The sequence below is a fragment of the Platichthys flesus genome, chromosome 4 (genome assembly GCF_949316205.1).
Source record: "Platichthys flesus chromosome 4, fPlaFle2.1, whole genome shotgun sequence".
Taxonomy (NCBI): domain Eukaryota; kingdom Metazoa; phylum Chordata; class Actinopteri; order Pleuronectiformes; family Pleuronectidae; genus Platichthys; species Platichthys flesus.
This window is the reverse complement of record NC_084948.1, coordinates 12564873-12581587: the sequence shown is the minus strand read 5'-3', so window position 1 is coordinate 12581587 and position 16715 is coordinate 12564873. Positions and strand designations below refer to the sequence as shown.

At 40.8% G+C, this 16715-nt stretch overlaps 1 protein-coding gene across 1 annotated transcript; it reads left to right on the top strand.

Annotated features, from left to right (window-relative positions):
• Window positions 1–323: 323 nt before the first annotated feature.
• Window positions 324–13570, top strand: aasdhppt (aminoadipate-semialdehyde dehydrogenase-phosphopantetheinyl transferase). The gene is made up of 7 exons (XM_062385592.1): window positions 324–693; window positions 1932–2045; window positions 2520–2640; window positions 3348–3469; window positions 4177–4338; window positions 7961–8029; window positions 8383–13570. The coding sequence occupies exons 1-7, from the start codon at window positions 550–552 to the stop codon at window positions 8566–8568; spliced, it is 918 nt and encodes a 305-aa protein (XP_062241576.1). The 5' UTR covers window positions 324–549; the 3' UTR covers window positions 8569–13570.
• The last annotated feature ends 3145 nt before the right edge of the window (window positions 13571–16715 follow it).

Genomic DNA, 16715 nt, shown 5'->3' with positions numbered 1-16715 from the left:
GTCTATTACTACCTTTGAATATTGATTCCCATAGGAAGGTTGGGTATGAAAAGTCACTGGGGAATGCAAGTTGCTAACTTTATAGTAGCCCTACTGGGGTATGAAAAGTTTAACGTTTTCGGATAACAAAATAAATGATTTAAACAACTATCAAATGTCTCAGTTGTGTTTTCAGTGCAGTGTATCTTCAGAAATCCTCACTACTTTAACGCGAATTTGTTTTTTTCCCAATATTCCTGAGCGCGTATGAAGGCATCGTCAGTCAACTGCTCCTATTGGCCAATCCTCCACCGCGCCCACTTATGACGTCATTGGATCTCGTTGGGCACTTCCTTGTTTGTGTTCTGTCACTTTTTTTTATGAACAGTCTTTGTTTGTCACATGTAAAAAAGGAGTTTAGACTTAATGAATGGTGACTCGTCTCTTCTCCGCCGCTTAGTCGCCTCCAGGTGAAACCCTGAATCATTCACAGGCTTTTAAAAACTCCTAGATGCTAATGCACGATGCTAACGCTAGCCGCCGGTGAAGTCGGAGCGGAGTCCTGAGGCGATGGGGTCTGTCCGCTGGGCTTTCCGCTGCGGGTCGTGGACTCCGAGCCGGGGCGAGTGGCTGCTGGCGGCCCGCTGCGTCCAGAGAGAGGAGAAGGACAGGATCGGACAGTTCGTATTCACCAAGGATGCGAAGTCAGCCATGGTGAGTCCCATTGTGAACTTCATCTGTAAACTTTCTGTCTCCACTGATTCTTGCCTTTCCCATTTTTGATGTAAATTTTACTAAAATAAATATATTATTAGTAGTGTTATTTACAGGTGCAGTGTGTACGATTTAGGTTAAAGGGATCTATTTGCAGACATTTAATATAAAATAACCCTAGTTATGTTTTTACTGGTGTGTAATGATGTAAATTGAACAGATTGTTGTTTTCAGTACACTTGTTAAAGTTAAAGTAGCTTTATTGTCAATTTCTTAACATGCTCAGAACATCCAAGGAATCGATACGTTTCCCACTCTCCCACAGTGAGACATATAAAGTGCACAGGCACAACAGATAACACAAGACATTTCCTAATACTAAGTAAACATACAGCATTTTTTAAGTACAGCAGCATAAGGTTCTCTAAAAGTGTAAACGTAGTGATTAAAGTGATAAAGTGCAAACAGTACAAGAGACAGTTTGTTGCAGAAGTAAACATATTGAATTTTTTAAGTACAGCAGCATAAGGTTCCCTAAAATGTAAACGTAGTGATTTAAGTGATAAAGTGCATCAGTACAAGAGACAGTTTGCACTTTATCACTTAAATCACTACGTTAACACTTTTAGAGAATTTGAATAGGCCCTTTATAATTGAAATACTTTATATTTACAGGGAGTGGGTCCTCTCTACCGAGGCTGCCATGTTTTTTACAGTAGCCCAGACTGGACAAACTAAACACCATTGGACTTTTTATGACAACCGAAGGCTACCATCATGTTTGGAAGGGGAGGGAGAGCTGAGGGGGTTCAGCTTGAACTTCACCACTAGATGTCACTAAATTCTACACACTGAACCTTTAATTTGACTTATTTCAGGCCCTTATTATTATTATTACCATTATTGTTCTGTTCAGTTTTCCATATAATATTGAAACTAATTTGTATGCAGGATCAAGCCATCCCTTTACTTTTCATTTATCTCTAGGTTTCTTCCGCTTTATATCTCCGGTTACAGTGTGTTAATATATGATGCAAATAAATATTTAGTTTGTTCGCGTGGATTTGTGTTTGTGCTCTGTTCTTTCATGGTTTCGTGTTTATTTGTGTTTAATGTCGCGATCTTGCTTATGTCATGTATGATGTCTGTTTGTTACTAACTCTGTCTCCGCTTCCCCTCACCACATTATGAAATCTGTGACTCATTCTCCCTCTGTGTGTGTGGTTGTCTGTTGTCAGGCTGGCAGGTTGTTGCTCCGGAGGTTTGTCTGTGAGAGGATGGGGGTCCCCTGGTCACAGATCAGACTGGAGAGATCTCCCAGAGGGAAGCCTTACCTGGCAGCACCGCTGAAGGTTCATCAAAGTTAAATCCTCATATTCCTTTGAAACACCTCCTGATCATGTCTCTTCTATTTGACTGAAACAGTAACTGAACTGTAGGAATGGTTAAAGGTCTGAATGGTCTTTATAACGTTTTCCTAATTCGGATGAGCTCTCAAAGCTTGTTACATTAGAGTTTTGCCATATACTCATTGACGCCCACATTCATACATCGCATGTATGTGCAGCACACATTACTCAGCAATTCAAATGTCATTCCAACACATGTAATGGGGGGGACCTGGCATTGAACTGCCATCCGTCTGATTAGTGGACGACTGTCTCCACCTTCCTGAGCCACAGCCATCTCAGGAAGGAAGATATGTTTATTTTGTATGTATGTAACCATATTATTCACACTAACATATCTTAAACCCACTGAACTAGCTATTTTATGTTCTTGCTCAGCACTATAATAGATGTCCTTTCTTCCTGTCTGAACTCCAGGTCAGTTCAGATTCAGGTGGTGTCTGGAGTTTCAACCTCTCCCACCAGGGAGACTACGCCGTGCTCGCTGCCGATCAGGGGGTGCAGGTGGGAGTGGATATCATGAAGACCACCATGCCAGGTAAATAAATACAGTGGTTAGCAGTTTTGTTTTTGCGGGTACATCTGCTTATATTTCATAACAAAATATTTTGTGTGAATCTACAAAGGCAAAAAAACGTTGTATTTTCCCCAGACACTGAGAATCACATTGACCTCAAAATTAGTTAGGTGATTTTCTCCTTAGATCTGAATGAGGCCAAAACTCTTATTGATATTTCAGGATTTACTAATATTTGAGAGATAGCTCTTAGATTTTGCTAAATAAATTTCACTTCATGTCTGTTGTTTTTCTACAGAGACGTTCTTCATCTAAATTAATTCCATAAGCAGAAATCTATTAGAAATAACAATGAGGTCACCTATGGAAACAAAATAGAGACAACGCCTGACAATGAAATAGAACACTACATAAACACTATCTCTCTGTTGCTGGCATTGTGTCTATTTTGCTAGTGTAATTCCCAACTTGACCACAAAGGTTCACTGTTGTATTATGGATGGAAGCTGTTTGGCCAAGGCAGATTGTGTGTACAACTGCTAGGAAGTGTGTGTGTCTGTGTGCGTGCATATGTGTGTACAGTCTATGGTGTGGATAGGTTGGTGGTGGGTGTTAAACATACTTAGCATATGTTTTTTTTATTCTTAAGAACACTTGTGTTTAGAAACTGACGCTTTCTTCCAGCTTCTCACCACATTTCTCTTCTGCCCCCCCTTCCCTGCCTCCAGGTAGCAAGTCTGTGCCGGAGTTTTTCCGCATCATGACTCGTCAGTTTACACCGTATGAGTGGGGCATCATCCAATCAGCTGGCTCGGAGCACCAGCAACTCGCCGCGGTCTACCGCCACTGGGTAACCATGGCAACCACACTACCTTGTTGTCACATTGCATGGCTGCTGGGCCCTGCGGGCGGTGTTTTTGTTGTTTCCTTTGTGTCTGTGTGTCAATTAATAAATCAATCAATCGATCACATTTGATTCGTACAGCCCGTATTCACAAATCACAATTTGTCTCATAGGGCTTAACAAATCTCTCTGCATTTCATCCTTAAAGACACAAAATTACGCACGCACACACACACACACACACACACACAGATGGACAGCGACAGCATTGGTGGTGCTAAGTAAAGATGTTGTGAGATTGAGAGGGTGGCACAGAGACGTCAAGCTCCAATATCATCACCACCCTGTTGACTAATGGCAGAGCTCGATGGTTGCCATAGCGATTATCCTTGTAATACTGTTATTGTGGCTCATTGGCTGTGGAGCAGGGCTGGTTTTGGTTGGACACACACAAAGTCCCCATTTTGTATACACACACACACACAAGGATATTCATGTATGCATCGTTTCCCATCTGTTGTGGTTTTAGTCTGAGATTGTCCGATTTTTGGACTTAACTTAACAACAACAACACACACTCACCAACACACAATGAAGCAGAAGCCCTCAAATAGAATGTCCTTCTCAGCTCTATCATATCCCTTTGTATTTCTGCATGGGCCTGTGCTGATTTGCTGCGTCTCACTAATCACGTTTGCACCGTCTCCACCAAGGCCCTGAAGGAGAGCTTCATCAAAGCCATCGGCACAGGTCTCGGCTTGGACCTGCAGAGGGTGGAGTTTCACCTGTCCTCTGAACCGCTCACACAGAGCCAGCCGCTACGTCAGACCAAGATGCATCTGGATGGGGAGGAAAAGGAGGACTGGATATTCGAAGTGAGTCTGTATGACGAGTGCAATTTGACACATAAACTCCCCAGATTCCTAAACAGCTCGACGTTGTCTTTGTTGCGCATGTTATGACAAATGACAAACTGAAAACCGAGTAAAGGCTGATGCAATGGTTTAGTCACTACATTTCATAAAAAGTGTGGGCATGCCAGAGAGAAACAGCCACATGTCTGTGCTGCAAGCAGTCTGCTGCGTTTCCTCATACGGATCAGGTGCCAGATTTCAAAAGGCATTCTGCCAAGCTGTTATATTTTATTTGTGTTGTCTATTTGTGTCCTAGCTTGTTTCAAATGCAGTGGGCTCTCCACATTTTTGATATTTGTTTGGATTGTTTGTTCAGTAGTGTTTAAAATAGGCTCTGAATTCTTCCAAATGTTCACTTTCTTAAGCACAAGACAAACCATGGACGAGAAGGCCTCTAAGTGAGGTGTAGAAATCTGAATAATGACAACTGGGCAACTCCATCTTCTGAGGACAATCATGCAATACAGACATTCTAAGGCTAAAAACGATTGTGTTTTAGATTAAAAAAATGGCATTTACAAATAATAGCTTGTGTCGTACACATGAAAGAAGTTGGATCATGGTGAATTGCACAGGTGATAGCAAAGAGAACAGGAACGCTTCTAATTCGTTATCCATGTTGGGTTCCACACTCGTAGCTGAGGCTGCTGCTGGTTGTTATCTGTTGGAAAAGGTCATGTGATAGCAACCTGACAAATCAGCAAGTGCTACATCATGACTGAAAAAAGGCAGTGGCAGCGTGGAGTCCCCGCTGCTCGGCTCCACAGTGGCTGTCCCCTGGAGATCATGTGCGAAGTGAATCACAGGTGGCCCTACAGAGAAGCACACACCAGAGATTGCTCTAGGGGGCCTCTCGAGTGGCCCTTCACCCGTCCTAGCACCACCAGGAGAGATTAGAGGAGTGCACCTCCCTGTCAGAGCAAAAGAATCATTGTGTTGCCATCACTCCTCTCCCCGTCTACTCCCCATTTCATCTCCAATATCTCCTCCACTTTCTTCTCCCTCTTCAGTCTCTCCCTTCCTTTAACTGTACCTGCCTCCTCTCCCCTTTCCACCCTGTGCTCTTTCTCCCTTCCCCCCCTCCTCTCCCTCCACCTCTCACTCCTCTCCTCCATGTCCAGTGTCATAGGGATTAGCAAGTGACTGCTAAAAGGTTACCACTGGTTTGAAAAGGCTGATCCACTCCTCTTTCCTCTCGTGGACGTCTAATGCGTTTTTTGTGTCCGTGTTTTCACACCAGGGACAAACAGCTCAGTTGCATCGATCACAGTTTGATGGTAATGTGTCCTTGTTTTAACTATAAATTGTCAGGGGAAAAAAGAAGTGACAGCAAAATGCTGTACAGTATGTAGGATGTGTAAAGGGTGCAAATGATGGAGAGATGCAGGTTGTTGGGAATGGAGTGGAGAGAGAGAAGTAGCTGAAAAACTCCCACACTATCTCACTGTACAGCTGCTCTATTTTGTATTAGGGCCCGAGCACCGAATGGTGAGAAGCCCTATTGAAAGTGTAATTTAATATGACATTTCGGTTTAAAGGCCTCCTTCAGATGGCTGAACGAGCAGATAGATTTCCTATTTTTTTCATTGGAGATCCACAAAAAACAATAGGCCAAACTTATAGAATGAAAAACATTGATAAAATGATAAAATAAACAGGTATTTGATACATTAGGTGGTCAAACAGCATAATGTAATTCTGACAACCGAATATTTTCCGTTGTTGTAAATCAGTTAGTTGCAGCCCTTTATCCTAATTAATCTGAATTATTTGACATAAGAGATTAACTCCAGCTTCTTTCACTAAAACAGAATGACACTCAGGAGGGCACATACCTCCACCAAGGCCTAGTCTCTTTAAATTCAGTCAAGCTGCAGCAGATTGCACACACGCATAAAAATCAGTCCCCCGAATATTTCGGATTTCAAAACAAAATTAAAAAACATAAATAATTTCCTGTATAATGGTGAAGATGTTTAAAAATGAAAAAGAAAGCTATGTTAAAGAATGTAAAAAAAAATCATGGAACTGCCCTTTTGTCCCTTTTTGTGTAATCCTGCTGACAAACAAGCAAACAAACAAACGGACCGTAGCAAAATCATAAACTAACACTACAATGGCACTCAGTCGAGCACATACCTCAAAAAAGACTCAACAGTCGTTTTTCATCAAGATCCTTTAATAATTCTTTGAGAAAAGAAGAAAGTGTCTTGGATTTAAAGGGTTCTACCCTACACCCTTCCACCAGGTTTCATGGTAATCAGCTCAGTTGTTTCTGTGTAGTCCCCCTCAAAAAGAAACAAACAGGGGTTGGCAATATCAACCTTATTGATGCATATCATCAATGAAATATCTGGCAATATTTTCCAAAAGATGAGAGTACAAAATTACATGTCGCTTGCATACGCATTAACAAAATGTCAGATTTTACATTCAAGTATCATAATACAAAGACACCTGCACCCGACTGCAGCAACAACACGTACTGGAGAACAGTAACACATAGTTATTTGTGATCAGTGAATGATTGCAGTGACCTCGACGGGTCAAATGAAGAACCGATTTCTCTGATTTTACTCATCAACAAACAGACACACACTCAGGTCTGAGGTTGACCAGAGACGTGAGACGACCTCACGTCCTCTTGCACGCTGCCTGCTGATTGGCTGCTTCAGAGAGCAGCTATGAGACTAATTACTTCCTGTTGACCTGTGGTGATGTTCCCACCAGAGGATTTTAGACACAGATGCTGAAGAACATAATAAACTGGACACACACACATACACTTATATTCAAAACACCATATATACAGTATATATATAAAAATATATATATAATATAGTATAAACACCAATACATGATGATACAAATCTATTTGAATGCATTTCATAGTGACTTTTCTCTACCTACTTTCTACAAACACACACAGACATTGAAAACAGTATTTCTTTCTGAATTAAAGGCAGAATACGTCCTTTTAACCAAAACAAAACTCCATTTGTATTTGAATGTGGACGTTACAGAGTACAACCATTGTCTGTATACAAAGATGGAGGACAAAAAAGTACGGCCAAAGTTTCACGATTGACACCTGCTGGCTGGCTGCAGTATAGGTCATAAACCCTTCCTCCTCCATGGTAGTGGAAGGAACATGATCCAAAATAAAAAGTAAAATAAGCTCTTCTTAAAGATGGTTACTGTCACTTCTGGGAGTTCGTTTCACTGCCAGCAACTGCTTAATCTTATTGTTGTGCATTTGACAATAAAAATCTTGAATCTTGAATCTTCTAATCCACAGGTTTTTTCTCTGAAGTGACGTGCGACCAGTCAACACAGCGGTTTCTAACTGCACCTTCACTCACTCTTCTTAGAAATGGTGTTAACAGCTTCAGCATGTAGATATCCACATGGCTGTCTTCAAGATATTACGCATGCATCTGATAAGGACGCGCAGATGCAGTGTTTGTCATACCTTGTGTGTTTGCACTGAATTTGAATGAGGTTAAAGGGGATTTTTCTATTCAGTGTGATATGCCAGGTATACACTGTATTCATACGTGTGTGCGTGTGTGTGATTCTGCAGGAGAGCTTGCTGGATGTTGACCATCATGTTGCTGTTGCACTCGGACCAACAGACAGACCAGACTCTCCAGTAAGCACACGTTAACATGATGTTAACAGGTTCATTATTTGAAGTCAAGGTGGCTTTTTCATTTTGTCAGGAATTAGTAAGAAAGTGTCAAATCTGTCAATTTCCATGAAATTTAAAGGCCAAGCTACACAACACTAAAACAATTATTAGGTTATTACAATGTATTGTATAATTGTAAATTTAGAACTTTTTCTTGTAATTTTCAGACTTTATGTATATAATAATACATCTTCACTCCTATAAAATATTATACAACTTTATTCTTCCCATATTTCATGTTTAGTCGCCCTTTAAACTAAACAGACTTTATAATAGTATGATCGAAAACACTGTTTCTTCTATTTTCCCCTCAGCCTCATCCTTCACCTCTCCCTCCTCCAACCACATTTACGCTGCTGTCGTTCAGTGACCTCACTGCCTCCGCCTCACCTCTGACGGAGGAAGACCCCACATACTGGGACAGCTTCAGGACAAAGGCTGAGGGTCCACAGAGACAGAGAGAGACCCACACGTCCAGACAAGCTGCTGTCTCAGACTGACACTGAAGCTGCTTCTTCATTCAACATGAGTCCAGTCTAGTTTATTTATAAGGCAGAAAACTCACAGGTTTGACTCGGACTCAGAAGACAGCTCTGAATTTCATTAGCTGTGCTCATTATTGATTGGTGCATGCCCCAACAGCTCTTTTCATAGATTGAAACACAGTAAGAATTAAAAAGGGTCATTTTTTATTCCTGTTGTGGGTTAAGGAAACATTAATATTCACTTTGATATCTGTGTGACGACCAAAGTTACTGTTATTAATTCTAAATATTATGCCTCTGGGCTTTTAACAGCCACAGGTCGGAGGCATTTTGTTTTTGGTTTGTCCGTCAGTCCCATTCCCATGAACACAATATTTCAAGAATCCCTTGAGGGAATTTCCTCAAATCTGGTACAAATATTCACTTGGACTCAAGGATTGATCTGGTTTTGGTGGTCAAAGATGCAAAGGTCATGGTGGCCTCACCAAGTATATTTATGGTTTTCTTGAACAAGATCAGCTTAAGGAAATGTACAAAAGTTAATTTTGGCTCAAAGATTGACCGATAAGAATGTGGTGGCTGGAGGTCAAAGGTCAAGGGTCACAGTGACCTCATGTTACTGTGAATGTGACATATTAGGACTGCCTCTAGGGAACTTTATTACATCTGACACTTTATTACATCTGACACTTGGACCCACTGATAATCTTTCAGTGGTCAAAGGTCACTTCGGCCTTAAAATAACATTTTTTGTTTGTTTTTGTCCCCTTAAATGACTTATCTTTTGATTCAACTTTTGATCAGTTATTACTTGGACTCAAAGACAAAGAACATATGAATTCAGTGTGGTAACTGCAGTAGTTGGCGGAGGTAATATTCAAATTTGATTCTTAAATGTTTGATTTTTATTTCAGTCCTCTCACTCGTAAGGCTTTCATGTGTTCATACCCATAGAGCTGGACAATCATTCAATAGCAGCGTGCAGTGGTGTTTCAGATCATATATATATGTGTGTGTTTGTGTGTGTGTGTGAGAGACAGACAGACGCTTGAGTCTGTTTTTAACATCAACCTTATTGCATTCATTTTCAGCTAGTTGACCATCTTCTCTCTCTCTCTCTCTCTCTCTCTCTCTCTCTCTCTCTCTCTCTCTCTCTCTCTCTCTCTCTCTCTCTCTCTCTCGCTCTCACTCTCTCTGAGTCTGCACATGTCTTTCTTTTCTGCATCACATTACTAATATCATAACCTATAATCATGAGCCTTCTCACCCTCACACAGAAATAAATAACTGCCTATAATTGGAAAAGTTAAGAGGTTGAGTTTGTGATACTACACCTCTACTTCCTGGGATGAGCACGTAAACACATGGAGTGGATCCAAGATCAATGCGTTTTCCCACTGCCATAAATTTGAAATTCTGGAGGCATAATCACAATTAAAGAAATGAGAATGGAGACACCAGAAATATACAAAAGTTTAAAAACAATTTTATTTGAACTGCAGGCAGCATTTTATACAGGCTGACCAGAAGTCTGAATAATGAAGCCAAACAGACACATTGACATGAACCTGCTGTGACAAGCTGATGTTCACAACTGCTGCTCACCGTCACGTCAGAGTATCTATCAGGTTTAGTGTTTGTTTGATCGATCTTTTTTTTGTACCCCCCCTTTTATTTTCACGCCGCAGATTGAAGCATTCGAGTGCAATAGAGGGGAATTGTTGGTATTGATGAAATGGAAACCTGCTGCCCAGATGGCCTCCATGCAGGGTCTTTGTACAGCCAGCGTGTCGGAGTCAGTCAGTCAAGTGTGTATAGGTCAGCGTGTACATGTGCATCTACTGTGAATGAAAGAAAGGAGCTTGTAAACACACACACACAGTCATTGCCTCCAGCTGGAGTGAATTATTTTGCCTCCTCACCGTCTTAAATCTTCTGTTTTCCGCAGCGCTGCAGGAGCAGCGGGGTCAGACCGGAGTCACAGGCTTTCCTCAGAGAGACAGAGGAAATTTTACGTCCCCTCAAGTTTACTGCTGTTGTTTTTTCCATATGCTTTGGGCATTGCACTGAAAGTTTAGTTTGAGGTGAGACATGAGAGGCAGCTCCGCCTGCTGTTAAGGGCGAAGATTGGAGTAGGAAAACATTTTGTCTATTGTTTAACATTAGGCTTTCACTGGCTCATTAAAAACATTTGATTCAGTTTCAAGGCTCATTCAATGTTTTTGAGCTTCTTATAAAAAAGAGGGGATGGAACGCTTGGTTATATTGTGACCTTGGTTTTCTGAGTGAAAAGACTCCAACTCCTGCATATGTGATATGTGAAGAGAAAACAATATAGAACTTGAAGCTCTAAGGTTGAAACTTGTATGTGATTGGCCAGTGATCCTAATCCCAGAACATTCTAACCCTGTCAAATATCATCTGGGTTTATTATTACTTCTATAATATTCATTATTAAAAAGTGTGTGTGACCTACAGGATGCTCACAAGCTAATTAGCGTTGGCCACTGTATTATAGTTAATAATGTTAGGGCTGGCTAAGCTCATTAGTTAACATACAAATGCTAAATATGCAAAATGCATTTAATTTACACTGAATTCCACTAATTTCCATTTTCTATTTTTGATATGGAAGTAATCCAAAAGTATTCAGAGAAGATCAAATTTGTTAATTCAAATAATAATATCACAATTGTAAGTCATCACATTTCTAAGTAATCAGAGCCAACCCTGTTCACAGCAGTCACGGCCCCTCATCCACAAGTTTGTATTGAGAAAGGAGAGAATTTCGTTCCTTAGTGTGATTTACATTCTGTCCATCTGTTTTCCCCACAGCAGCGTCTGTTAAGGAATTCCTTTAAACATCAGCTTGCTGTTTTTTTTAACGTCATCAGTCATCACTTTGTTTGTTTTTCCCTGCTCTGAACATGCTGTGTGCAGCCCTACGTGTGATTAGAAAGTCATGCCACATTTGACACAATCAAAGCTTACACGCACACTGACACACACAGGGTAGATATGTAATACTTACACAACCTAATCAGATATATTAACATGTTTACACTTGTTGGCTTGTTCTGATTACCGGGGCCTTGTGTGGCTGTCTGCTTAAATAACAATATGGCATTGGGGGTAAACACAGTGATGTGTCAGAAACAGGAAAGTAAGGAAATTACATGAACAGTGTATAACTCTGGTATCACTAAGCACCCAGGCTCCTTACATTTGGTAATAAACAATATAAGGCATTAGCACCGGAAAGGGAGCGAAGCCTCCTCCAGTCTCGATTAGAGAAGGCAAACATTCCACTATCCCTTGTTATAATGTAACACAACTGTGTGTTTGCTTTTGAAATTACACTTTTTAGATTATTTTAGTTTAGTGTCTCTAATCCTCCCGTCAAATGCCTGTTTGACATCAGTTAGCTGGTTAATCTGATGTTGTAGGTGCAGCAGGGTATCACACGTATTCTTGGTAGCCCAGATTATTAGTGCACAGTCTATGTAATGACATTACATGCAGCTGAAAGATCAGGCATGACACAACTGATGCATATTTTAGATCACAGTAGATTACAGGGATTCATTGCTGCATTAATCCCCTGTAGATAAGCTGGAGTTTATTACCCTTCACAATCAAATTTGAAGGACAATATATTTTATACTTTATTTTTAATGACAGGATGTATTACTACACACTGCAACACAACTGCACGTCTTAAATTTAAACTTAACACACGTAAGTAAAGCATCTGTAGAGTGTCTGGCATTGAAGATAATTTGAGTTTGTCCTTTGTTTTCAAATTCAATAACCAACCAAAAGCTATTTTTGTATGTTACCAAACCAGAAAATGGAAATGTTTGACAGATTAAATTAACCATGCATCTGCTCAGTCTTCATGAATTGTAAACAAGCTACCAACGTTGTTTGTATTTGTTCAGTTGGAAGTGAGTTTGGCTGTATGTGCTCCACACAGCTGCAGGTAATCTGCTGACTGTAAGACCTGCATAATGCACAACCAAACCTAATAATCCTGATTCTTTCCATAATCCTCAACTCAAACCACGAATCAGATCCTTCCATACTACTCATCTTACACGCACACTGTTTCTCACCCTTCTCCTCCATGTGCAAAACAAGCAGCCGCAAGACACACAAGCACACATTCGCACAACTTAATCACAACCGCTGTCGCTACCCTATTTTCCATATGTAACTGGGGCACCTACATCCAGCCAGCTGTATTAATGCAGACCAGTGTGTGTGTGTGTGTGTGTGTGTGTGTGTGTGTGTGTGTGTGTGTGTGTGTGTGTGTGTGTGTGTGTGTGTGTGTGTGTGTGTGTGTGTGTGTGTGTGTGTGTGTGTGTGTGTGTGTGTGTGTGTGTGTGTGTGTGTGTGTGTGTGTGTGTGTGTGTGTGTGTGTGTGTGTGTGTGTGTGTGTGTGTGTTCCCAGCCATCTGCACAAATGCAATCTAGTGCTGCAGGCAGAACTCTAGCATCAGTCACAAGGGGGCCGATGCTACAGAGAGCGGGGTTGGGCGTGAGGGCAGCAGGAGAGTTACTGCAGTTCTCTTGTAGAGAAACGGGGAAAGAAAGAAAAAGTAGTGATGAAGAGGAAACGGGGGAAGGAAGGCTCTGGAGTAAAACCAAAAACGAGTGAGGTAAAGAGAATTACACAAGGTCACAATGGAAAGAGTTAAGAAGTAAAATATCCCCCAGACAAAAAGGAAAGTTGGGGTCTTGAGAGTTAAGATTACATGAATTAAGACCAAAAGGTAACTAATGTCACTTAAAAGAAAGCATCGACTTTTGTGGTGGTACAAACTGTGCACAGCAGCAGCTGAAGTCAACTGAGTTATTGGGTTATATATGTTTTTAAATCTTGACACCATGTTTATAACCGATGCGTGTAAATGAAGGGTACATAGGAAAACCTCTGTAAATGGTCAGGTATACTGCCTCCACTGGTAGCTACCATTTATATATTCAATTTTGAATTAAACATGTTTTGCTTGTGCGATCTTTCCTATATTTTTGAGCATGTGACAAGAATTTCATTGCCAGCAATAATTAGTTTATCTAGCACACTTTATAATATGAATGTTTTCTTCATGTGGTCCAGTCAGTTAGCACTGCTTCCTTACAACATGAGGGCTCTCAGTTTGAATCCCGAGCCTTTCTGCGTGGAGTTTGAATTTTGAGTTTTCTCCGCGTCCAATGACCTGCAGATGAGTGTTTGGTTAATTGGAGACTAATTTCTCTGTGGGGGTGAAGCATTCTTTGTCTCTGTATGTTGGAGAGGCGGTGGTCTAGTGGCAGGTATTTGGACTATGGGCAGAGAAGGTCTCTGGTTCATCTCTGGTTCGACTCCACGGAGAGACAACAAAAGAAGAACCTGGATTAATCTGTCCAAAAATCCAAGAGGATTCTCCCTACCCTGTCTAGTGCCCCTGAGCAAGGCACCTTACTCTCCCAACATCTGCTCCCCGAGCGCCGTACATGGTCGCTCACTGCTCTGTGTGTCCTTCACCAGATGGGTCAAAAGCAGAGATTAAATTTCCCTACCTGCATGAGTGTGCCTTTGCATGTCTGTGCATGTGTTTGGGACTAATAAATGCATCTTAATCTTGGCCCTGTGATGTACTGGTGACCAGTCCATTGTGTAACCTGCCTCTTACCCAATGTCAACTGTGATTGGCTTGCCTCCCCCAAGCAACCCTTAAATGATAGGCAGCAGATATACTGAAAGGATATTTTTTCCACATTGTTCACCTAAAGTGATGGATTATCCTCGTCTAAACAGCACCATGTCCTTGTAAAATGTTTTAATTGGATTTTGAATAAATAATAGGAGCATGCGTCTTCCTGCAGGTTAGCCGAAACATGCAAAACAACACACGGGAGAAGCTTCTGACTGTGACAAACACTGTCCATGATCAGATTAAAAATATCTATGTTAATAATTGGTAAAAGACAAGAATTCTGCAAATTGTAGATTTATTTATCATCCCTGGTGATGTCGTTAAGTGGCCAGTGCCCTAGCTGGCTTGCTCTCAGAGATAAAACAGCTTGTTCTCAGCAGCTTCATGGGGATGTAAAATAGTTCACAAACAAAACAACACATCAAACCACAAAGCTCCAGTGTCCTGATATTGTTTGTTTTATAGCCCATCTGGTCAGTTCTTGTTACAACCAAGGTCTTGTCAGCCTTGAAAGTGTTCAAGTCAACTGCTTGCATTTAGTTATCAGCTCATTGAATAAGATTACATAGTCTCATTCTTTGTAACCACAAAAGGTTGAAAAATTATCAAAACATTCATAAATTCCCAACAGTTTTCTGATCAGCATGTGGATAAATGCACGTACACACTCACAGAACACTATCATTCTCATACACAGACTCAGTGAGGAGTGTTGTTGGATTGTTGTTGCAGCTGAGGAAGACGAATAGATCAAGCTCACAAAGGTCAAACGTCAAACAGGCCAGGGGAATGTTTGCTGCTATCTGTATTTAAACTCTATGCGTGCTTGTATGTGTATAAGCATTGGTGTCCATGATATCAGACTACATACTACAATCTGCACAGCATATATTTATAATCTCCATGTGTAAATGCATGTGTATACGCCTGAGCCTTTAAAAAAGGAGCTCAGAAGACGAGATGAAGAGGATGAAACCAGGAGATTAGGGAGAAGTCACATTCCAATCCAATGTCTTCACTTTAATCTGCTTATGATTTATGAATCTTGTGTTGTTTTTCTTGCAGGGTAAATTTATGTTGCAATCAAACTATCCATGACAGAAAATGAATATCCAAGAAAAACGCATAACACTGTTTTTCGGTGTTAAAAAGAATCCATTAATCTTTTTGGAAGAGGGTTTGAATTTTAAAGAGCTGTTTCCTTTGAACTCATATTGACATATTTTTTAACTGTTTGTTATGGAAGAAGCAAGCAGTTTTCATACTTCACTTGCACTTGTGTGACACACAGTATTTACTGTGCAGGTTTAGGAAAAGGAAGCATGGAACTTCTCTGAAGATGGATTATTTTATACATAAATTAGGACTGAGGGATGGGGGGCACTAAAATTGCAATTTATCTAGAGGGTAGTCTCAAGGTAGTTCTCTATGAATTCGGTGAATTTATACCTTCGTCTAGACAAAAAGGCTAACTAAAAAATGTTCATACAGGGAGAGTAACACATTAGCATTCTGCTATTGCATGCTGATCGGTCAAGGATTATAACTGATTACAACTGGAAATGTTCCTCGATGGTAGTCGTATGGGACATAAACCTCAAGTCTGAGGAAAGTGAAGGAAGTTAAACGTTTTTTAAAAGAAGACCAGGAGGTTCTTCAGGTTTGACAGTCAAATGTAAATCAGGCTAATGAGTCATGGCTGACATATTTTACTGGTATTGAAAAGCTGCAAATCGAATCTAATGGAACTATACTGTTTCCAAGCCATATATCAAAAACAGAGAAAATTGCCCTTTTTTCCCCTTGAATGTTACATTTCGCAGCGACAGCATTCATTCTTGACTACCCCACAAGCGCCCTTTTACCAGCCTGGACTTTGTGAGAGTATAATTTCTCCTTATATTAGAAATGATCTGGTTGCTGTCAGAAGCCTAGGGGTGGCCCCACACTACATAGAAGTGAAAGTAAAGCAGTTTTGGGAATAACATCTACACCAGCTTCACAAATCCACACTAAATAACTAGTTGCTGAGGTTTAGCCACAAAACGTAAGGTGTCATACAGACATTTTCTAAAACCATTGTCTCAGAAGGAAGTTAGTGAAGCCAAAGAAAAATAAAGTTTGGCTGCACGTCTCCTTGATGGACATGTTTCTTTGCTCAACCTAGAGATGTCTGTTCCACCTCAGCATGACCACTTTGCCGTCGGATAGACCTGCTTCAAACCATTGATGCAGAAACTCCCAGGTGTCACGAGACAGAGCTGGAGCTGTCTCGTTGCACCAACATCTTTCCACAGTCAGTTGTCTGAAGACTGACATGTCTGGATTGGAAAAAAAACGTGTGCTAGATTCTCCTTGGAACAGTAAGCGAAACTGTGCCGCTATTTTTGGAGGAAACTTGATAACCTAAAAATGACCAAATTGATGGCAATACTCATTCTTTATTAATCTTCACCATCA